At 65.3% G+C, this 23,078-nt stretch overlaps 1 protein-coding gene across 3 annotated transcripts in view; it reads left to right on the forward strand.

Moving 5' to 3' along the window:
- Positions 1-11,291, forward strand: part of TBC1D22A (TBC1 domain family member 22A) — a 123,367-nt gene extending 112,076 nt beyond the window's left edge. For all 3 annotated transcript variants that reach the window (XM_081083766.1, XM_081083765.1, XM_081083767.1), the window contains 2 exons: positions 1,463-1,558; positions 10,784-11,291. In XM_081083766.1, coding sequence (XP_080939892.1) covers positions 1,463-1,558; positions 10,784-10,912 — 225 coding nt within the window. In that variant the 3' untranslated portion in view covers positions 10,913-11,291. The remainder of the gene's footprint in view (positions 1-1,462; positions 1,559-10,783) is intronic.
- Positions 11,292-23,078: the final 11,787 nt, after the last annotated feature.

Consider the following 23,078-nt stretch of genomic DNA (forward strand, 5'->3'; position numbering starts at 1 on the left):
CTGCTCGGTGGTTGTGGGGCGCACGGCATCGGGGACAACTGCTCGGTGGTTGTGGGGCGCACGGCATCGGGGACCAGTGCTCGGTGGTTGTGGGGCGCACGGCATCGGGGACCAGTGCTCGGTGGTTGTGGGGCGCACGGCATCGGGGACCAGTGCTCGGTGGTTGTGGGGCGCACGGCATCGGGGACCAGTGCTCGGTGGTTGTGGGGCGCACGGCATCGGGGACCAGTGCTCGGTGGTTGTGGGGCGCACGGCATCGGGGACCAGTGCTCGGTGGTTGTGGGGCGCACGGCATCGGGGACCAGTGCTCGGTGGTTGTGGGGCGCACGGCATCGGGGACCAGTGCTCGGTGGTTGTGGGGCGCACGGCATCGGGGACCACTGCCTGGAGAGACTCGGGGCTGTGCGGGACTGCTGCTTTTGCTTCTGTCACCAGCCAGTCCCTGGAGGCGAGGCGGGCAGGCCGGGCGGCGCCTCTGTGTGGTGTTGCTCATCCCCGAGCTGCCCCCAAACCGGGCCAGGAGGGCGCGGCCTTGCAGGCAGGGCCCCAGGGAAGGTAGGGGAGGCGGGGGCCAGCGTGCCTCAGCAGGGGCCTCGACCCGGAGAAGGTGCCGAGAGGGGATGTCCGGTCACGGAGGTCAGAGCCTAGGATGGGGTGCACTCCGGCCCCCGCGCACAGCGGTCCCTGCAGGCAGACCGTCTCTGCGGACTCGGAAGGAGCGTGCCGCTTCGTCTTCGGTGCACAGAGCGTGCGGGGACCACCCAGCCCGGGTGTGACGGTGCTGGCCTGTGTCCTCCGTCGAAGGACCTTTACGTTGCTTCTGAGTTTTTTGACTTTGCAAACAGCGCTCCAGGGAACACGCTTCTGCGCGTCCTTAGGAGTCGGAGACGGTGTGCGCTCGGAGCGGGCACAGCCACGGGGCTGGGTGCTCTGAGTGAGGGTCAGCCTGAGGGCCAGCTGAGCCGGAGAGCTGGGGAGGGCGAGGAGTGAGGGGACTCCCGTCGGCTTCAGCGCCTGCGGCCCGGGGAGAGCGAGGCCCTGGCGTGGGGCAGGCCCGGCCCCGCTGCTGTGTCCCCTTCCGCTCCGCTGGCGGGTGGCTCCTGTGGCTCCGTCCGCCCTGTGCCCGGGCTCCCGCCACGGGCCCGCCTGCTGTGTCCCCTTCCGCTCCGCTGGCGGGTGGCTCCTGTGGCTCCGTCCGCCCTGTGCCCGGGCTCCCGCCACAGGCCCGCCTGCTGTTACACGGCTGTCGCTGCGCAGGAGACACAGGCGCCGGTGTGAACCTCCTGAACCTGCTCTGCAGCCCCATCCTGCTCACCAGGCAGCGGTGCTTCAGGGGAAAACGTGTTTATTTTGATGCGATGAGAGGGGTGGATTCTGGCGCTTGGGGGCAGCGGCCGGTGCCACCCACCAGCTGTGGTCCCCCGGCCCGCCCCGCCCTAACCTCTCTCCTTCTCTCTTGCAGTCGGAGCCCGAGGGCTTCTCTCACTTCCACTTGTACGTGTGCGCTGCGTTCCTCGTGAGGTGGAGGAAGGAGATACTGGAAGAAAGAGATTTCCAAGTAAGTCAGCCTTTCGCAGCCTCACGTCGGACTCCATGGGGTGCATTCCCTCGGGCGGCGGCTGGGGGGCTGAGCGGGGGCGCCTGCTGCCTGGAGCCCTCAGGGGAGGCCGCAGGCCCGGCCTGGCCGGCAGCTGGTGGGTGCGGCTGTTTCTCAGGCTCCCGGGGAAGCCTCCCGGGCTGGCGTGTCCTCAGCAGTGAGGCAGCTGGGCTGACATGGGAGGGACGGGGCCAGGCCTGGGGATGGGCCCCTGGGCAGCTGTGTGACTCGGGCACCTGGCTCAGCCCCTCTGACCCGCTTCCTCACCCACGTGGTGGGAAAGCCACGTTCACACCCATCATCAGAGGCTGAGCCCCGTGTGGGCCGAGGCCCCAGCCCTGTGCCTGTGTGTGGTGGCCCGATGCGTGCGGTTTGGCCCTGTTCCCCCAGGTGCCGGTGGGCCGTCCTGTCGCCCGGTGCCTGGGCGGGCGGGGCTGCCTGCAGGGCGGTGACCGTGGGGGCCAGGCCCAGGCTCTGCACCTCCTCGAGCCCCTTGCCGTTCCCGTGGCGGCCAGGCTGGGCGCTGGGCGCTGGGTCACGGTGCGGAGGTCGGGCAGTTCCCGGGCGTTGTGGTGCCTCGCTCCCTGCACGCTCGCTGAGGCGGGGGAGCCCTGAGAACGGGGGAGCCCCGAGGCTGGGCGAGCCCGAGGCCGGGGAGCAGCGTGTTCCCACACCTTTAGGGGCAGCGCGTTGGCGGTCTGGCTGAGATGCTGCCCTGCTGTCCCTGGGGTGACGGGCAGCTGGCTGAGGCGTTCTGCTGGCCTCCTCGGCCTGCTCCCCTCACCTGAGGGGGACAGAGGCCGAGACAGGCCCAGCCCGGGCACCGCAGCGAGAACTCCCAAGGCCACGAGGCCGCGCGATGCCGGGCTGAGGAGCCCCAAGACCGCCTGTCCCCGAGACTCCAGACAAGCGGCACTCTGCTGTGGGCGGGGAGAGCGAGGGGGAAGCCGGTGTGTGCTGGGGGACGGGCTAAACGGGACGGGAAGCAATGGAACAGAAATTAAGGGAAGAACCGGCGTCCTGGGGCCCGGGAGCTGTCGCGATGTGACATTCAGGAAGGCGACGCGGCCTCCCAGGAAAACAGTGTGACGAGGCTCCACGGGAACACATCTTCGTCGTCGGGGAAGCGGTGACAGCCGGCTTTGCAGAGATGTCATTTGCCCGCGGGAACTAGCGCTTTCCTAGTCATTTCCATGGGAACAGACGCCTCTGGGAGGAGGAAGTTTCCCAGAGAAAGGCGGCCTCGGTGGTCACGTGCAGGCCGCAGGTGCGGGCGGTGGGTGGGCAGCAGGGAGGGGCTCTGTTCTGCCGTGTTTCTGACTCGCTCAGGCTCATGTCTGCTGCATCCGTGGGGCCTGCTGGGCCCTCTGCACAGCGGGTGTTTGGATGTGCGTCTGCTCGTGGCCTGAGCGTGGGGCCGAGAAGCCCTGAGCCTTTGCCGACCTCGGCCAGGGCTGGCCCACCCTCTGCCGACGGCCCCGTGCCAGGCTCTGTCCTGGCCTTCACCCTGTGGGCACTGCACCCGGGGCCCCCTGTCCCCACCCTCGGCTATTGAGGTCCGAGTCTCAGCACCCACAGCCTGGATGCAGCCCTCCGTCTGCCTTTTCTAACCAGGTTTGGGGGTGGCAGGAGCTCCCCTATGTGCAGTGTGTCCCCTCTCAGTGGGCCAGGCCCACCCACCTTGCCCAGTTTCTGGCCTCTTCCTAGAGGAGTCCCCTGAGGCAGAGTGCTGGAGGGCGGAGGGGCCGCTGTCCTGTCCACCGATCTCTTGATCCCTTGTTCATTCCTGCCCGCCTGACACAGGCGCCCCCGCACCCCACCTGGCACAGGCCCCCCGCACCCCACCTGGCACAGGCCCCCCGCACCCTACACCCCACCAGGCACAGGCCCCCCCGCACCTCACACCCCACCTGGCACAGGCCCCCCGCACCCCACACCCCACCTGGCACGGGCCGCCCCGCACCCCACCTGGCACAGGCCCCCCCACACCCCACCAGGCATAGGCCCTCCCGCACCCCACCTGGCACAGGCCATCCCACACCTCACCTGGCACAGGCCCCCTGCACCCCGCCTTCGCAGCCACTGTTCCCTCCTGACCGTCTCCCTTCCCCTTCCCCTCCCGACCCTTTCCCTGTAAGAACCGCACTCAGCAGGCAGGTTTTGGGGGAAAGAAGGAGAGTCCCCAGCAGAGCACAGAAAGCTGGTGTCCGTGCCTGTCCGCAGGCGTCTGTATTTTATTGAGCCTCTCTGATGGGTTCGTTCTCTCTAGGCGCCTCGCAGGCTGCTGCCAGGAGACACAGGACAGTGGCTGTGGCAGGGGTACTGTGGCCTGGCGTCCATGCCCACCCTTGTCAGCTTTGTGTGAATCCCCTCCCTCCCTCCCTCCCTCCCTCCTCTCACCTTCCCTCCCTCCCTCCTCTCACCTTCCCTCCCTCCCTCCCTCCCTCCCTCCCTCCCTCCCTCCCTCCCTCTCTCCCTCCCTCCCTCCCTCCTCTCACCTTCCCTCCCTTGCTCTCATGAAGGAGGAATCCTCTTACCTAGCGGGCTGACATTTAACCAGGGAGTGGAGCCCCTCCTCCCGGGCCAGGACTCCCCGCCCAGCCCAGCTCTGCGGTGGGGGTGGGCCAAGGGCAGCCCAGCTCGGCTTGTGCGTGTCTCTGCTGTGCTCACTTCTGCCATCAGAGGAGCAGTTACACCCCCGTTGAAATCATTAATTGAAAGGCCCTCATTATCTCGTTAACGGTGTTTGATACGGAAGCAGACAAGCTCGGGGACACTCATCTGCTCAGTCCCCGAAGAGCAGTAATCACATCCTGGCCTCCCCGTCGGCCGTCTGGCGGCCTTTCCTGGGCCCCGGGTGCATTTCCTCTGGAGGACACATTGCACTGGGGGGGGGGGGGGGGGGCTCCTCGGGAGGTGCGGCTGCTGTGATGCTGCTGGGAGACACCAATCCAGGGTGCAGGGCCGAGGCCCCTCCTCCTCCTGGGCCCACCCCCTCCTCCTCCTGGGTCCCTCCTCCTCCTCCTGGGCCCCTGCTCCTCCTCCTCCTCCTGGGGCCCTCCTCCTCCTCCTCCTCCTGGGTCCCTCCTCCTCCTCCTGGGTCCCTCCTCCTCCTCCTGGGCCCACCCCCTCCTCCTCCTGGGTCCCTCCTCCTCCTCCTGGGCCCCTCCTCCTCCTCCTCCTCCTGGGTCCCTCCTCCTCCTCCTGGGTCCCTCCTCCTCCTCCTGGGCCCCCCCTCCTCCTCCTCCTCCTGGGGCCCTCCTCCTCCTCCTCCTCCTGGGTCCCTCCTCCTCCTCCTGGGCCCCTCCTCCTCCTCCTGGGCCCCCCCTCCTCCTCCTCCTCCTGGGGCCCTCCTCCTCCTCCTCCTCCTGGGTCCCTCCTCCTCCTCCTGGGTCCCTCCTCCTCCTCCTGGGTCCCTCCTCCTCCTCCTGGGCCCCTCCTCCTCCTCCTGGGCCCCTGCTCCTCCTCCTCCTCCTGGGGCCCTCCTCCTCCTCCTCCTCCTGGGTCCCTCCTCCTCCTCCTGGGTCCCTCCTCCTCCTCCTGGGCCCCCCCTCCTCCTCCTCCTCCTGGGGCCCTCCTCCTCCTCCTCCTCCTGGGTCCCTCCTCCTCCTCCTGGGTCCCTCCTCCTCCTCCTGGGTCCCTCCTCCTCCTCCTGGGCCCCTCCTCCTCCTCCTCCTCCTGGGTCCCTCCTCCTCCTCCTGGGTCCCTCCTCCTCCTCCTCCTCCTGGGTCCCTCCTCCTCCTCCTGGGCCCCTCCTCCTCCTCCTCCTCCTGGGTCCCTCCTCCTCCTCCTCCTGGGTCCCTCCTCCTCCTCCTGGGTCCCTCCTCCTCCTCCTGGGTCCCTCCTCCTCCTCCTGGGTCCCTCCTCCTCCTCCTGGGCCCCTCCTCCTCCTCCTGGGTCCCTCCTCCTCCTCCTGGGGCCCTCCTCCTCCTCCTCCTCCTGGGTCCCTCCTCCTCCTCCTGGGGCCCTCTTCCTCCTCCTGGGGCCCTCCTCCTCCTCCTGGGCCCCTCCTCCTCCTCCTGGGCCCCTCCTCCTCCTGGGCCCCTCCTCCTCCTCCTGGGGCCCTCCTCCTCCTCCTGGGCCCCTCCTCCTCCTCCTCCTCCTGGGGCCCTCCTCCTCCTCCTGGGGCCCTCCTCCTCCTCCTCCTCCTCCTGGGTCCCTCCTCCTCCTCCTCCTGGGTCCTTCCTCCTCCTCCTCCTGGGGCCCTCCTCCTCCTCCTGGGCCCCTCCTCCTCCTCCTCCTCCTGGGGCCCTCCTCCTCCTCCTGGGGCCCTCCTCCTCCTCCTCCTCCTGGGTCCCTCCTCCTCCTCCTCCTGGGTCCTTCCTCCTCCTCCTCCTGGGTCCCTCCTCCTCCTCCTGGGCCCCTCCTCCTCCTCCTGGGGCCCTCCTCCTCCTCCTCCTCCTGGGCCCCTCCTCCTCCTCCTGGGCCCCTCCTCCTCCTCCTCCTCCTGGGTCCCTCCTCCTCCTCCTCCTGGGTCCTTCCTCCTCCTCCTCCTGGGTCCCTCCTCCTCCTCCTGGGCCCCTCCTCCTCCTCCTGGGGCCCTCCTCCTCCTCCTCCTCCTGGGCCCCTCCTCCTCCTCCTCCTCCTCCTCCTCCTGGGTCCCTCCTCCTCCTCCTGGGTCCCTCCTCCTCCTCCTGGGCCCCTCCTCCTCCTCCTGGGCCCCTCCTCCTCCTCCTCCTCCTCCTCCTCCTGGGTCCCTCCTCCTCCTCCTGGGCCCCTCCTCCTCCTCCTGGGCCCCTCCTCCTCCTCCTCCTCCTCCTGGGCCCCTCCTCCTCCTCCTGGGCCCCTCCTCCTCCTCCTCCTCCTGGGTCCCTCTTCCTCCTCCTGGGTCCCTCCTCCTCCTCCTGGGCCCCTCCTCCTCCTCCTCCTCCTCCTGGGTCCCTCCTCCTCCTCCTCCTGGGTCCTTCCTCCTCCTCCTCCTGGGTCCCTCCTCCTCCTCCTCCTCCTCCTCCTGGGCCCCTCCTCCTCCTCCTGGGTCCCTCCTCCTCCTCCTGGGCCCCTCCTCCTCCTCCTCCTCCTCCTGGCCCCCTCCTCCTGGGCACCTCCTCCTGGGGCAGGTCTAACTCGGGGTGCTGCCGGGTGGTGAGACTTGGAGGGATGGAGTCAGGAGGCGGCTGGGCGGGCCTGGGCCGTGTGTGTGACCCTGGGATGAAGAGAACCCAGTGGGCCTGATGGCCAGGAGAGCCCTGTCCCCGGGCCTGTCCCCGGGCCTGTCCCCGGGCCGCACCTCCTTCCGACCAGGACTAGCTGCATGGACAGCCCAGCTCCTGGGCCTTGTTTCTGGAAGGACCCGGAGGCTCCGGGTGGTCCTGCCTGCTCTCCCGTCCTCTCTGCCCACTTAACCCTGGCCCGGGTTTCTGATGTGACCATTGTGCACCCAGGCCTGCATCCCCAGGACCCCCTCCCCACACCCCCGGGGCCTCACCCTGCACCCCTAAAGCCCCCCTCTGCACCCCAGGGCCCCACCTTGCACCCCTAAGCCTCCCTATACCCCCAGGGCCCCACCCTGTACCCCTAAGCCCCCCTATACCCCCAGGGCCCCACTCTGTACCCCTAAGCCCTCCTATACCCCCAGGGCCCCACCCTGTACCCCTAAGGCTCCCTATACCCCTGCTCTGCACCCTAGGGCCCTGTCGGGGTCCTCCCTGGGAAGACGGGTTCAGTGGCAGGAGCCACAGGCAGGAAGAGCCCGGCCCCTCAGAGTCCTGAGCTGGAACTGCATGGCCATCACTCCTGTGCAACCCTGCGGCACACTTACCCTCTGACCCGCCCCCTTCAGGCCCCGAACTCCCGAGGGGCTCAGAGCGCCGGCGAGTGGACCCTGTGGGCCCTCGGCCATGGGAGCAGCCGCTGTCCCGACGAGGGGACGCAGATGTGCCCGGGCCTCCCGCCTGGGAGGCCACGCCGTGGGGCCTCTGCCCGGGAAGGTCTGGTGCCAGGAAGACCCGGCCTCGGGCCTCGCCAGGGCGTCCCTCCGCGCCGGCGTGAGCGGGACAAAGTCGACAGCGCGATGAGCTGGGACGCACACGGTCCTCTGTCAACCAGAGCCCTCCGTCGCACACCCTCCCTGTCACCCTCATTAGCTGGAGGATTTCCAGGGCAAACACGATGGGATTTCTCAGTTCGGTCTTGGGGTGTTTGTTTTCTGAGATAAAGCACACAGAAAAGGTGCACTGATCTTTTAATTCCTCATGCAAAGAAAAAACATTTGCTCTTCTCTCATTTAGTGTGTCTGCTTCTCAGCTGGGCCGGCGGGTGGCCGGGGTGCCAGCCGAACGTGAGCGCCATGGGCCTGCGGCTGGGCTGCTGCCCCTTATCAGGGAGCTGAGGACCCGCTGACCCCATCTCTCCTGCCCTGGCAGCCGTTCCCGGGGCTCCGTCCAAGTCCGGGGGAGCTGGGAGGCACTGCCCCGCCTGCCGCTCTGGGCCCGTCTGGGCCTCGCACAGGGGCTCCGGGAGTGTCCAGTCAGTGTCCTCGCCACCTGACAGGGTCCCCAGTCTCCTGTCATTCACAGGGTGGGAACCCCGGAACAGCGCACGTGACCCCCGTTGTGGGCAGGGATTAGGAAGGCGGGGCCTCACTGAGGTGCAGCTGGTGGAGGTGGTGACGCCCTGCCCGCCCCCTCCTTGCTGTGCCGAGTTCCGCCTCAGCGTCAGGCGTCAGCGTCAGGGCCGCCATTCATCTGCCGCTGGTGGTCCGTGAACTGGAGCAGTCAGGCGCCGCGGGAGGAGCAGCCCCGGCCCGCCTGTCCGCCCCCTGCTCGCCGTGGGGAGACTGGTAGGCCTCTCCCCACAGGGGCCCCGGGAGGGAGGCTGGGGGTGAGGGGATAGGTCAGGCGGGGAGGCAGGATGTGAGCGTTGTTTCTCCGTCGGGCCCGCTGTTGCTGGGGTGCTGGTGTGTCCAGGGGACAGTCAGCTGCCGGTCCCTCTGAGAACCGGGCGTGGCCCAGGCACACCCAGTGCTGGGCCCAGGGGCTGTGCTGGGTCAGGGCTGGGACCCCAGGCCTCCAGGCGATCGCTGGGCCGGTTCTGTCCTTACGGCCTTCACTGACCTCGTGGGGCAGTGCGTGTCAGCGTGGAGAGTGCGTGGGCCAGGCTGACGGGAGGAGGGCAGGAGCCGGCCGCGCTGCTTGGCTGTGCTGCTGTGGCGTCTCGTGGACAAGGACGGATCCGACGCGCTGATCTCACCACGTCGTTGTTGTGCGCAAACCTTACTGCAGTTGTCAGGTTCGCTCACGTGGAAAAGTGAGGACAATACGCTGCCCTCAGCATGGCTGGGCTGACCGCTGACTCGGCCCCTGCCTCCTGCGTCGCAGCCCAGGGGCCTGTCCCCCGGAGAGCGACCGGTGTGGCCCAGCGAGGCCCCTGAGCGATGGCACCGTGTGGTGTGGATGGCGCAGGGCGGCTCATGGCTGTGAACGCGCCCGACAGGCCTTCGGAGGAGAGAGTCTGTGTTTAAGGATGCACGTGCCCGTCTCCTGCCCTCGTAAAGGTCACCGCGTGGATTTCCTCCTTCAGCCTCGCAGGCCGCGAGCGGGGCCTTTCCATTTTCCCTCCGTCCCGCGAGCCGGGGACAAATTAGATTCTGAAATTGAGTGCGCAGCCGAGTCGGCGTCCCTGTCACGGGAGGGGCCTGCGCTCACCTTGCGAGTGGCGAGGTCATGCTAATACGGAGCGAAGTGGATTAAGAAGAAAACCCCAGGCGTTTATTTACGACCTGCGCAGAATTGGATTGGCACCTGTGCCGGTCGCAGCGAAGCGCCGGCGGCCGATTGATGTTGAGCCGTCCCCGGGGACACTCCACCAGGAAGCGGCTCTGTGAGCTCAACTCGCAGGCCCAGGAAGTACCTGAATGCAAAGAGGCAGACTGAGGGGGAGGCAAGCCCCAGGGACCCAGCCCTGGAGCTGAGGCCGGGGAGGGGGGCTTGGCCCAGCACAGGGCCACATAGCCGCACACACAGCCCGGGGCGGGAGGGTGGCTCGGACTGTGCCTGCCCCTGTGCACCTGCCCCCTGTGCCTGCCCCTGTGCGCCTGCCCCCTGTGCGCCTGCCCCCTGTGCGCCTGCCCCCTGTGCGCCTGCCCCCTGTGCCTGCCCCTGTGCGCCTGCCCCCTGTGTGCCTGCCCCCTGTGTGCCTGCCCCCTGTGCCTGCCCCTGTGTGCCTGCCCCCTGTGTGCCTGCCCCCTGTGCCTGCCCCTGTGTGCCTGCCCCCTGTGTGCCTGCCCCTGTGTGCCTGCCCCCTGTGTGCCTGCCCCCTGTGTGCCTGCCCCCTGTGCCTGCCCCTGTGCGCCTGCCCCTGTGTGCCTGCCCCCTGTGTGCCTGCCCCTGTGTGCCTGCCCCTGTGCACCTGCCCCCTGTGTGCCTGCCCCCTGTGCGCCTGCCCCCTGTGCGCCTGCCCCCTGTGCCTGCCCCTGTGCGCCTGCCCCCTGTGCGCCTGCCCCCTGTGCCTGCCCCTGTGTGCCTGCCCCCTGTGCGCCTGCCCCCTGTGCCTGCCCCTGTGTGCCTGCCCCCTGTGCGCCTGCCCCCTGTGCCTGCCCCTGTGTGCCTGCCCCTGTGCCTGCCCCCTGTGTGCCTGCCCTTGTGCCTGCCCCTGTGCGCCTGCCCCCTGTGCGCCTGCCCCCTGTGCGCCTGCCCCCTGTGCGCCTGCCCCTGTGCCTGCCCCTGTGTGCCTGCCCCTGTGCCTGCCCCTGTGTGCCTGCCCCTGTGTGCCTGCCCCCTGTGTGCCTGCCCCTGTGCCTGCCCTTGTGTGCCTGTCCTTGTGTGCCTGCCCCTGTGTCTGCCCCTGTGTGCCTGCCCCTGTGCCTGCCCCTGTGTGCCTGCCCCTGTGTGCCTGCCCCCTGTGTGCCTGCCCCTGTGCCTGCCCCTGTGCCTGCCCTTGTGTGCCTGCCCTTGTGTGCCTGCCCCTGTGCCTGCCCTTGTGTGCCTGCCCCTGTGCCTGCCCTTGTGTGCCTGCCCCTGTGCCTGCCCCTGTGTGCCTGCCCCTGTGTGCCTGCCCCTGTGCCTGCCCCTGTGTGGAGGGGGCACGGTTGCTTTGTGGGCTGCTTCCAACGGGGGCTGGTGCCTTGGGCTCGCTGCCCCCCTCGCTGCCCAGGTGCCTTTTCCTGGGTTCCGCTGAGAGCCTGGTGTGCAGCCCCCCACACAGTCCCCTCTGACCTGCGGTGCCCTCTGACCTGCCGTTTCTCCCCAGGAGCTGCTGCTGTTCCTGCAGAACCTGCCCACGGCCCGCTGGGGCGACGAGGAGGTCAGCCTGCTGCTGGCCGAGGCCTACCGCCTGAAGTTCGCCTTCGCTGACGCCCCCAACCACTACAAGAAGTGAGCTGGCTGGCACAGGTCCCACGCGGGGACAGGCACCGCCCGTGGCGCAGGCCGTGGCCCAGGAGCAGCCGGCTGGACAGCTCGGCCCTGGGCGCCTGCCGGGAGGCGCAGGCACGCCCAGGCCTGCCAGGGTGGCGGCCTGTTGCTGAGAAACCAAAGAAAGCAGGGGAGGGTCCCGGCCGCAGGGCCAGTGGACGGTCGGGCCCTCCCCGTCCTGGAGCAACCTTGCCAAAGGACCCCTCCTGGGGACCCAGCGGCGGCCCTCAGAGAGCCTGCGTCCGCGCAGGGACAGGGACAGGGACAGGGACAGGAGCCGTTGCACCGACTCTGAAGTGCAAACATTCTATTCTGTCGAGTGAAAGAATAAAATGTAGACACAGTGAGGCGTGCCTGCGTCACGGGCGGGGCAGGGCTGTCTGCCGAGCTCAGCTGGAAGCACTGAGATTGGGGGGGGGGCGTGGGGGCCTTGAAACTGCCTGGCTCCCGCCTCCAGCCTCCGAGAGCCAGGCCCTGCTCCCAGTCAGTAGCCTGGGGCAGCCACTGTCTGTCCAGCTGGATGGGGGGGTCCCCTCGGGCAGACATCTCATCCCTTCCCTCCCCATCCCCCCCACCACCAGTCTTGCCCTGGACCCAGGTGGTGCAGAGCAGCAGCACGGCACGTACCCCACTATACAAAGGAGGAAACTGAGGCAGGAGAGGTCAGACAGTTTGCCAGGGTCCACGCTCATCCTCACTGTCCTCATAACACCCAATGGGGCCTCCTTCCGTGCCCCCAGTTTAAAGGGGGAGAGGGAGGGGTTGGCAGTGACCCCTCAAGGTCACACAGCTGGTCTTGGCCTCCCTGAGAGGCCATCGGGCAGGTGGGTGGGCGTGGCTGCTGGGCGCCATCAGTGGGCGGCTCCCGGGGTGCCTGCCCTCCACCCCAGTGCATGCGAGCGCCCTCATCCCGGGTCCGACCCTCGCCCCGCTGTCCCTTGTGGCCCTGCGTGCACCGGGCTGCCAGGCAGAAACCTACTCCTGAAGGATGGCCATCGATTTGCCAAATTAATGTGTTCGTCCTCCGTGTCCCGGGAGCCCTAATGAGGTGTCAGCGGGGACGAGAGGACTACACGGATGAATAGAATGGCTTCTGCGGCGTCATTAGCCTCTTATAATAAGATTTACTTGTCGGCTGACAATGTGGTAACGTGGTCATTCGCTTGGTGCCCTAATGAAGACGTGCCACTGCGGGGACAGTCACCGGGAAGGAAGGTCAGGCCCCCTCCTGTGTGCGCCTGGGGGCGCCCGGCTCTCGGCGGCGGGGCAGCCTCTTCCCCCCTGGCCCAGGGCTTGCGTGTGGCTCAGCCAGAGGGCAGGGCAGGGCTGGGCAGGGCAGGGCAGGGCAAGGATGGGCGGGGCAGGGCGGGGCGGGGCGGGGCTGGGCGGGGCTGGGCTGGGCAGGGGTGCACACTCCTGGCTCCTGGGCCAGGGCTTCCTCGCTCCTGCACGGCCTGTATCCAGCCCGAGCGAAGGCCGAGGGAGCCAGGTCTGTGCCACTGGCCGTGACTGGGTCAGCCCGGGGCGAGGAGCCTTCCCAGAGGGGCTCAGGGCTGGACACGGTGTCCTGGGGGCCCATCCAGCCTGGGAGGGCCAGGGACCTGGGGCAGAGAAAGGGGAACTCGGCTCAGGGTCCGAGGTCTGGCTCTGGGTGTGGTTCCCTCTTGCTCATGATCCCAGGGAGGTTCTCACACGCAGGGGACAGGCCCTGGCAGAGGCGGGGGGACGCGGGTGGGGAGGCGCCAGGGCAGAGTCCACGGCTCCTCCGAGTCCCGCCCACTGCGCACACACACGGGTGGCAGGGTGCGTGGACTGGAGGCAGGTGCTCCCTGGCAAACCCATCACACGGCCTCCACACCCGTCCTCCTCCCCTCAGGCCCCCAATGGCCGTCGGGGCACCCGCTTCCCCTAAGGCCCCCGGAAGGCTTCCCGGGAGGAGGTGCACTTCATGACCACTTCCCAAGGGGCCATCGCGTGACGGAGAGGGAGGCTTAGGCAAAACCCCCAAACCCAGGGCCATGCTGGCCCGCAGGGCGGGCGTCGGGAGGGGCAGGCCAGGTGCCATGAGAAGGCCCAAGCCTCCCACATGCGAAAACCCATCGTCTGTCCATCCGTGTGCCCAGCTGAGTGGGGACGATGGCGTGCAGACACGGCCCACACCCTGAGACGCTGATGTGCCGGTGGGCCCTGGTGGGCAGGGCTTGGCAGGCACCGGCTGGGGGTGGCCACGCGGTCGTGGTCGGGGTCCTAAGGCCCAGTGTGTCCGGGGAAGGGAGCGCCCGGCTCCCGCACGCGGACAGAGCTTCGCCCGAGGACGCTGTTTGCAGCCACTGGCTCTCCGGGCCTCCCTTCTGTCTCAGCGGCTCTGCGGGCTGGCAGGACCCGGAGCCGTGCCTTGGAGAGTGGCAGAGCCTGAGCTCCTGTGACTGTCCCCCGCCGCTGCTGTGGCGGCGACGCTGACGCTTCCGTGGCCTCTCCATTCCTGTCAGAAGCTGGAGCGAACGGCTTTGATGGAAAGCTCGCCTCGCCTGCACTCGCCAATCTTTTTCCTTTAAACTCTGGTCCCCAGACTGTGACCCAACCTCAGTGCCGTCACCAGAGGTTCAAGCTCTCACTGGACACAGGCTGGGCTGCCCTGCAGGGAACTCGTCACCCAGTGGGAACTGGCCCCGGTGGCTTTGAGGCTCCTCGCCCTGCCGTCTGCCAGCCGTGCCCGGCGCCCAGCACTCCTGCGGCCCCAGCGTCCCATCTCCCAGTCCAGGGCCGTCCGTCCCTGTGGCTTTCCCACCACTCGGCTTTCTGCAGCTGCAGCCGGTGTCCGGGTGTCTCCTGGGGTCTCCCCTCTGGGAGGCCTCCACCCTCCCTGTCCCGCTCCAGGCCCCCCTGCAGCTGGACCGCTCTTTCCCACCCTCCCGAGACGCCCCCTTCTTGGCTGGAGCCTCTGAGCAGCTGCAGAGAAGCTGGTCTCCTCTCTCCTTCAAGACTCACGTCCAGCGGAACTGAAGGCGCAGGGAGGGGGGCCTTCAGGGCACAGGCCCCCCCAGAGGGGACAGGGCTGGACGCATCCGCACTGCCCCCAGCAGGGCCTCACATGCAGTTGCTGTGATCAGCCCCGCCCGCTACCTCAGCAGTCCCCTCCTCAGCCCCTGTCGCTGCAGAGCTAGGGGTCTGGGGTCCCAGCGGCCAGGGAGCTTGCTCCGAGCCCCGCTGCAGGGGGCATCGCTGGGGAACGGGCCAGGCCAAGGAATAGCTGTGGCCGGCGGTGGAGCGTGCCTGGGGGTGGCCCGCTCAGCGCTGGGGCGGGCACTGGGGCCTGTGGGTGGATCTGGATCGAGGACTGGTGACCCGGGGAGGCCTTGTGGCAGGTGGTGGACGGGATCAAGGGCACTGAAGGATGAGCCCTGGGCGTCCCAAAAGCGGGGCCTGGGATCCCCTGTGGGGTGGAACCCCATCTTGCGGATTACTTCCCCGATTTGGGTGAAACTCCTCCTGTTCCTCACCAGCACGCAGTTCACGGCCGCCCCCTCCTGCCGGGATGTCCCCCGAGAACACGCTTTTCCCCCAGGAGCGAGCCCTGGCCTGGGCACGGCAGCCCCCCCCCTCCACTCCCCCCCCCCCCCCCCCGCCTCCCTGGCTCTGGCTTAGCTGCTAGAAAAGCGCCTCAGTCACTTGCGTGCATTTGCATTCGGAGGTGTGGCTGCTGTAGCAAAGCGCGGTGCTGCTGGACGGCAGCTGTGCTGTCTAAGATCGGACAGCGGGGGCTGCTCAGAGCTGGGGCCAGGCTGACCCAAGGCCCCCAGGCAGGCAGCGGGGGGAGGAGGAAGTGGGCCCAGGGCGAGGGGCGGCTGCAGAACCCCTGCTTCCCGCCCCCGCTGGCCCGGGAGTGGACCCGTGGTGGTGAGTCTTCCCTGAGGCCTCACCGGCCCCTGCAGGGTCCCTGCCAAGAGGGTGCGTTAGGAGTTTCCTGAAAGGCAGGCGTCGCAGGTGAAGCCTCATGCTTACCTGTCACCTGCAGAGACATGGAGACTAAAGAACATTCCTCACAACGGAAACCAAGCCAGGACTGATACTTTCACAGTCACCGGCCAGAACGAAAGCGCCAATTTTCTTTAGGAAGAGAGAGAACACAAGGAAGAAGCTCAAAACCCAAAAAGCATAAAACAGAAACAGCAGATCAGACATGCTCGTTTGGGTCATACACACACACACAATGTCTTCACTAAGAAAAAACTATCAAATTGGGTTTTAAAATATATACCTATATATCTACCAACCCACCAGTCTCACCACCCATCCATCCACCTATCCATCCACCCATCCATCCACCCGTCATCCATCCATCCACCCATCCATCCATCCACCCATCCATCCATCCATCCATCCATCCACCCGTCATCCATCCATCCACCCATCCATCCATCATCCATCCATCCATCCATCATCCATCCATCTATCCACCTGTCCTCCATCCATCCACCCATCATCCATCCATCCATCCATCCATTCATCCATCCATCCACCCATCATCCATCCACCCAATCATCCATCCATCCAGCCAGCCATCCATCCATCATCCATCCATCTATCCACCCGTCATCCATCCATCCACCCATCCATCCATCATCCATCCATCCATCCATCCATCCATCATCCATCCATCCATCCATCATCCATTCATCTATCCACCCGTCATCCATCCATCCACCCATCCATCCATCATCCATCCATCCATCCATCTACCCAATCATCCATCCAGCCAGCCATCCATTCATCATCCATCCATCCATCCATCCATCCATCATCCATCCACCCAATCATCCATCCATCCAGCCATCCATTCATCATCCATCCATCCATCCATCCATCATCCATCCATCTATCCACCCGTCATCCATCCATCCACCCATCCATCCATCATCCATCCATCCATCATCCATCCATCCATCCATTCATCCATCCATCCACCCATCATCCATCCACCCAATCATCCATCCATCCACCCATGCACCCAACCATCCATCCATCCATCATCCATCCACTCATCCATCCACCTAACCATCCATCCATCTACCCAACCACCCATCCACCCACCCTTCCATCCACCCAGCCATCCACCTATCATCCACCCCTCCATCCACCCAACCAATTATCCAATCATTAAACACTTCCCCAGCATCCTCTGTACTAGGCCCTGGACTCAGAGGTGGTTCTGCTGTGGTTCTTACCTGTGAGCTTTCAGAGTGAACCCGGTGAAGGCCAGCCTGTAAACAGACGTATTAACAAGATGCCATCCGTACAGTGGGGGTTCAATAGAAGGTGTGTCTGCGGGAAGTCAGGAGCGCTTCCCAGAAGGTGAATTGTGTGGACTGGGCCTTGGGAGCTGCTTGCATGAGGAAGATACCCCTGGCAAAGCCTGTGCATATATGGGTCAGGTGGTTGCTATGGAAACATCAGATCTTCCCTATCTGGACAGGGTGTGCATGGAGCAGACCGGCAATTACCTGGGGCTTTACAGGCACGAAGGTGGACCTGAGCTGCCCTGAATGAGTGCTGCCAGTGAGACCTGTGTCACCACTCTCCTCTGAGTGGCACTGCCCAGAGAAGGCCAGTGTGTCAGGGATGAGCAGAGACGGAGCAGCCCTCCTCATCCGGAGGGCGGGCTGGGAAGGCACCGTGTTCATTAAGGCTGTGAGTCAATTACACCAGTGGGACAAATGACCTCACACAAGTCAGAGTGCAGCTGGCACTTGGCAGCAAAAATGTGCGATCGAGATTGAGAGCAGAAGAGACTCAGTCCCAGCGCAGGAGGGACCCTTTCAGAGCACTTCGTGCACCTCATTGGATGAGTGGAAGAATAGTAACAACGAGATAATAATCATGATGACGACCAAGATGGTGATGATGGTGATAATGGTGGTGGTGATGGTGGTGATGGTGATGGTGGTGGTGATGATGGTGATGGTGATAGTGATGGTGGTGATGGTGATGGTGATGGTGATGATGATGGTGATAGTGATGATGGTGATGGTGATGATGCTGATGGTGGTGGTGGTGGTGATGATGATGGTGATAGTGATGATGGTGATGGTGATGATAGTGATGGTGATGATGGTGATGGTGGTGATAGTGATGGTGATGATGGTGATGGTGGTGGTGGTGGTGATGGTGATGGTGATAGTGATGATGGTGATGGTGGTGATGGTGATGATAGTGATGATGATGATAGTGATGGTGATGATGGTGATGGTGATGATAGTGATGGTGATGATGGTGGTGGTGGTGGTGGTGATGATGATGGTGATAGTGATGATGGTGATGGTGGTGATGGTGATGATAGTGATGGTGATGATGGTGATGGTGGTGATGGTGATGATGGTGATGGTGATGATGGTGATGGTGATGATAGTGATGGTGATGATGGTGATGGTGGTGGTGGTGGTGATGATGATGGTGATAGTGATGATGGTGATGGTGGTGATGGTGATGATAGTGATGGTGATGATAGTGATGGTGATGATGGTGGTGATAATGATGGTGATGATGATGATGGTGATGGTGGTGATGCTGATGGTGTTGGTGATAGTGATGGTGATGATGGTGATGGTGATGATGGTGGTGGTGGTGATGATGGTGATGGTGGTGGTGATGGTGATGGTGGTGGTGATGGTGATGATGCTGATGGTGGTGGTGGTGATGGTGATGATGGTGGTGGTGATCGTGATGACTACTAACCTTTATGTTGTACCTACTATTTGCTAGTCACTATTCTAAACACTGTACCTGCATTAAGTCATGTAATCCTCAGCCCTGTGAGGAGATATTATTGTTCTGACTTTGCATGGGGGAATCCAAGGAACAGAGTGTCTAATGAGACTTCCTGGCACTCACAGCACCAGGGGCACAGCCAGGGCTGGACACGCCAGCATTTGCATTATCAAGCAGTTTATGCAGAAGGTGGAAACCAGTGTGGAAGAAATGTCAGCATTCAGGAAAGGATGAGAACTGGGATTATTCTAAGTGGTTGGTGGTTCTGCAGAAAATGTTTGTCCTTGACGGGTACCTAGGCTGGGTTCTGCAGGCAGGTATGGGAGGTGGGAGGGAGAGCTGCCCAAGACCACCTGTGCTCTGCGTGTTACCACTCTCCCTTCGTTGCCAAGGGAGCTTAGACTCATGGGAAAGCAAACCCCTCCCCCTGAAGGTCTAGGGTGAGTGGCCTAGGCATAGAGTGAGCTGCTCACCTTCGTAGGTGTCCAAAGAGAGCCCAGGGTGCTGCCCTCATCTGTAAGCTGCCGCCTGCCACCTACAGGGATGCGGCCTCCCCGGCTCAGCTGCTCTGAGAGGAGCTCGCTTCTGCCCGCACCGGCCAGAGGCAGATTGATTTCTGCAGAAACGCCTTGCGGGACGAGATGCACCAGAGAAACAGCCAGGGCAGTGCAGGGCGCCCCCCCCCCCCCCCCACGCCTGCAGATGCCGCGCTCTGACCCGCTTCTGCTCCAGCCAGGGCAGTGCAGGGCGCCCCCCCTCCCCCCCACCCCCCGCCTGCAGATGCCTCGCTCTGACCCGCTTCTGCTCCAGCCAGGGAGGGAGGGCCCGCAGCGGGGCTCAGAGAGGTGGGAGAATGGAGGCCCCTGAGCCACAGCCAAGGCCAGGGCGGGGCCAGCCAGGACTGCTGCGCAAGGACCTGCGCTGGGTCCCTCCATTGGCAGGACCGAGCAGCACCGGGTGATCCATGCTGAGCGCGGTCCCTGTTCCCGAGTGCTGAGGTTTAGACATAGAAAAACAAGTAAAATTAAACCATGGCCCTGAATGTGCAGTGGATTAAAGGGCAGACGGACGTCTTGGTGAATCAAACAGGAAATCAAGCAGAGGCTGGCTCCACCCATTCACCAGGGACAGCCAGGACAAGGTCTCTCCGAGGGTCCCTAAAAACACATACTATGATGGCCACCATCGTCAGGGTACACAGACACTGCAGAGTGCTAACCCCAACTCCAACACTAACCCTAACCCAAACCTGACCATAACCATAACCATAACCATAACCTTAGGCTTAATGCTAACCCTACCTCTGGCACTAAACATAACACTAACCCTAACCCCGACTGCAAACCTAACCCTAACACCAACCCCAATCCTAACGCTAACCCTAACCCCAATCCTAACCCTAACGCTAACCCTAACCCCAATCCCAATCCTAACCCTAACCCTAACCCTAACCCCAATCCTAACCCTAACCCTAACCCCAATCCTAACCCTAACCCTAACCCCAATCCTAACGCTAACCCTAACCCCAATCCTAACCCTAACCCTAACCCCAATCCTAACCCTAACCCTAACACCAATCCTAACCCTAACCCTAACCCTAACCCTAACCCTAACCCTGCCCGGGCCTGTCAGGATGCCCCAGCGCCTGCACCTCTGGCTGCTTTGGGCCTGGTTCCGGCCGGTTCGGCCTCCCCCTCCTCAGCCCAAAGCTCCGGGTTCGGGGAGCGATCTGTGCCCGGGAATCCCAGCAGCGGGAGCTCTGAGCTCCACCGACGGGTTTTTCTGGGTCACGGCTCCGAAGGGATGAAGGCTCTGGCCGGAGGGAGTGGCCACGGGCCCGGAGGCCGCGGGAAAGCCCGGCCTGCTCCCTGCCGGCGGCGATAAGGGCCCATCCGCCTCCCGCTGAGGACAGGCAGCCCCCCGGGTTCCCGTGTCAGCGAGGGTCACGCCAGGGGACATCCACGCTCACACCTGCTCTTCTCCGAGCGCCAGCGCAGCAGCTCCTCATCCTCGGGGCGCAGGGAGGGCGGGGGCGGGGGGGACACAGCCTTCTTCTCGCGGCTGCTCACCTGGGGGCGGAGGGAGGCCAGGCGGGCATCGCACCTGCTGAGCTGCCTGCCCTCTGCACGTGGGCCCCTGCACCCCTCCTGGGCCCCAGCCCCCCTGCAGGGCCCCGGAACGCCCCCCTGGGGAGCAGCGGGGAGCTCAGCAGGTTAGTCAAGAGGCATCTCGGGGAGAGATGGGCCACCACCCGTGTGAGTGGCTTCGCTTTAACCACCAGCACTGCCCGGCCACCCGTCTGCTCATCCCACCGACCTCGCTGGCCTGAGAGGGGCCGGGAGCCGGGCTGGGTGCGGGCAGGCGGTCCCTCCCCACGTGGGGTGGGGTGGGGTGGGGTGGGGGGCAGACAGGGCCGCTGGGAGCCCCTGTCCTGCCCTTGCCCCCCACACAGCCCCGCAGGCAGGTGCTGCCTCCAGAAGATCAAGCTGGGATTGGGGGGGGGCAGGGGGTGGATGAAAGCTGAGCGGGCTCTCCCGTGGGAACCCTGCGCCCCATCCACCTCCCCACCTTCACCCCTCCCCAGGGACAGCCTGAGGCCGTCAGCCGAGGCGCGGAGTGAAGGGGCCCCATTCCTTCACCCATCCCCACCCCCACCCACACCCCTCCCCCACCCCCACCCCTCCATCCCTGTGGGTGCTGCGTGCAGGAGGGGGAGGTGGGACGCAGCAGAGCAGCCGGGGCGGGCGGGCTGGGGGAAGGTGGACGTGTCCCAGAGCCGCACTCGGAGGCGACCTCAGGCGGGGCGTGGGGGGGCGTGGGGCGGGCGGCAGCGTAGTGACCTGCGGCCTCGCCCGGTCCCAGCACAGGCCCCGCCGGGGCTCCCGGCCGCGGTGACCTGGTTGTGAGGGGGGAGCGGGAGGAGAGGCCTTGGGGCAGAACCCCGTCCGCCAAGGCTGCCAGCGGCCATTTCCGGTCCGAGGTCATTTAATAAAGTGCCTGCCGGTTCCCATGGAAACCACACTCTTTAGCCTCTGGGGGGGGGGGGGGGGACTCCATGGCTGTTAGTCTGACCGGAGGCCCGAGGCCGCTCCTCTTGGAGTTTATGGACGTGACTCCCGGAGCCTCAGGGCTTCGGCCGGGAAGGCGGAGAGGATCTGGATCGGCGGGGGGCGGGCGGGGGCGGCCGGGCGGGCGGGGGACGGAGAGGATCTGGATCGGCGGGGGGCGGGGGGGGCGGGGGGCGGGGCCGGTCTCTGGGCATCGGGCCTCTGGGCATCGGCGGGATGAAGGAGCCTCCTGCACTCGGTGGGGGAAGGCGGGCCCCCCGGCAGGCACGGTGGGGAGGGCGCCTGGATTCCACGCTTTACGCCATGAAAATAAAGAGCGTTAATCCTGCAAAAACACCATAAACCACATTTAAAAGCAAACGGCACATTTTACAGGTGGAAATAAAGAGCCGGGATGAACACAGGCGAAGCGGCCCGAGGTTCGGAGGGGCCGCGGGGGTCCCTGCGGGAGGCGCCCAGGAGCCACCCGGACCCTCCCCCCCCGCCCCCCGCAGCTGCACGGGGAGGGAGTCAGGAATGGCTGCCTCTGGGGTTCCTCAGTCAGTGCCAGGGGTCCCTTCTCACAGCCCCACCCCTGCGGGGCCTCTGAGCACAGAAGTGTTTGTGGAAACGCCTCCTGCAAACCCCAGCGGCCGCCCTGGGCACGAGCTCAGCCCCATCTCCGCGGCCACCCCTCCCCCTGGAGCTGCCCGGAGCCTCGCAGGTGCCCACCCAGGGCACGGCCCGGCACCCGCTGCGCCTGCCCAGCCTCCACCGGCCAGCTGTGGGCAGAGCCAGCCCCGGGGACACGGGGAGATGTGGGGATGAGCAGGCCAGGGTGCCAGGTGGGTGCCAGGGAAGGCCGGGCGGGGGGGGGGGGGGGTTCTGAGAGGAGCCACGGGGGCAGGAGAAGCCTGAGTTCCCAGAGGGAGGGGGGGAGGGAGGGAAGGAGGGAGGGAGGGCTGCTCTGGAGATCAGGGACTGAGTGATGGCCAATCAGATGTTGGGGCTGGGAGGGGAGTGTGAGATCCTTGCTGTGCAGAGACATGGAGGTGCAGGGGACCCAGGGTATAGGGGATGCAGGGGTGCAGGGGACCCAGGGATGCAGGGGACCCAGGGGTGCAGGGGATGCAGAGATGCAGGGGATGCTGGGGACCCGGGGGTGCAGGGGATGCAGGGGTGCAGGGAATGCAGGGGTGCAGGAGACCTGGGGGTGCATTGGATGCTGGGGATGCAGAGATGCAGGGGACACAAGGGTGCAGGGGATGCAGGGGATGCAGGGGACACAAGGGTGCAGGGGTGCAGGGGATGCAGAGATGCAGGGGACACAAGGATGCAGGGGTGCAGGGGCTGACTGAATACATCGTGTCTCTCCTCCTGCTGGGGACAGGGTTAGATCTCCCTTCTTTTTTAAAAAAGTATATTTTTACTGATTTCAGAGAGGAAGGGAGAGGGAGCGAGAGAAACATCACTGATGAGAGAGAATCACGGACCGGCTGCCCCCTGCACGCCCCCACTGGGGATGGAGCCCACAGCCCGGGCCTGTGCCCTGAGCGGGATCCAACTGAGACCTCCTGGTTCCCAGGTCGACGCCCCGCGGCCGGGAGAGACCTCCCTTCTTACTGGCTCACGGCAGGTGTGGGTGCCGAGTCCAGAGCGCGTCCCCGGCTCCATAAACTCGGGGCGATGGAATGACATCACCAGGGCCCAGGGAGGAAGGACTGAGGATGGGGGCTGTGAGCAGAGGGTGGGCACCTGCAGCAGGTCCCGCCCCCCCCCCCCCAGGTCCCCCTGCTCCGCTGGCCCTGCCTCAGCCTTAGCCCCCGGGCCCGGGTCCAGGCCGGCTGCGCTCTGGGGGCCGCGTGCACACAGACCCCCTGCTTTCCTTAATAACTGGGAGTAAGAGTTGGTGTGAACGCAGTTGGCGGAGCGCTAATAATCCGATTCCTCCCGCAGGCCGGTCCTCTGGGCTCCATCCACGAAACAAATGCCTGTCATCCTCCGGTGAGCACTTCTCAGGGACAAATAAATACTCCGGAGCTAATCGAGGGCGCACCTGGCCTCGCGCCTGTGTTCTCCGCTTTGCACGTCAATAACCCCATTGGAATTGGATTTATACATTCAGATTATCTTCCCAAGTCCTGCTTCCCGCGGCAGAGCCGGCGCCAGGCAGGGGCACGCGCGGCCGAGGCTGCCTCGAGGACAGGGAGGGAGGACCGAGTCTAAGGGATCAGACACAGGTGCCCCCCAGGTCCTGGATTTGGCTCCAAAGTACGGCAGTTGGGACAGTCTGACCGATGCTTTTGTTCTTCAGTTTCT

Source organism: Myotis nattereri (assembly GCF_964212035.1).
Source record: "Myotis nattereri genome assembly, chromosome: 2".
In the NCBI taxonomy this organism is placed as follows: Eukaryota; Metazoa; Chordata; class Mammalia; order Chiroptera; family Vespertilionidae; genus Myotis; species Myotis nattereri.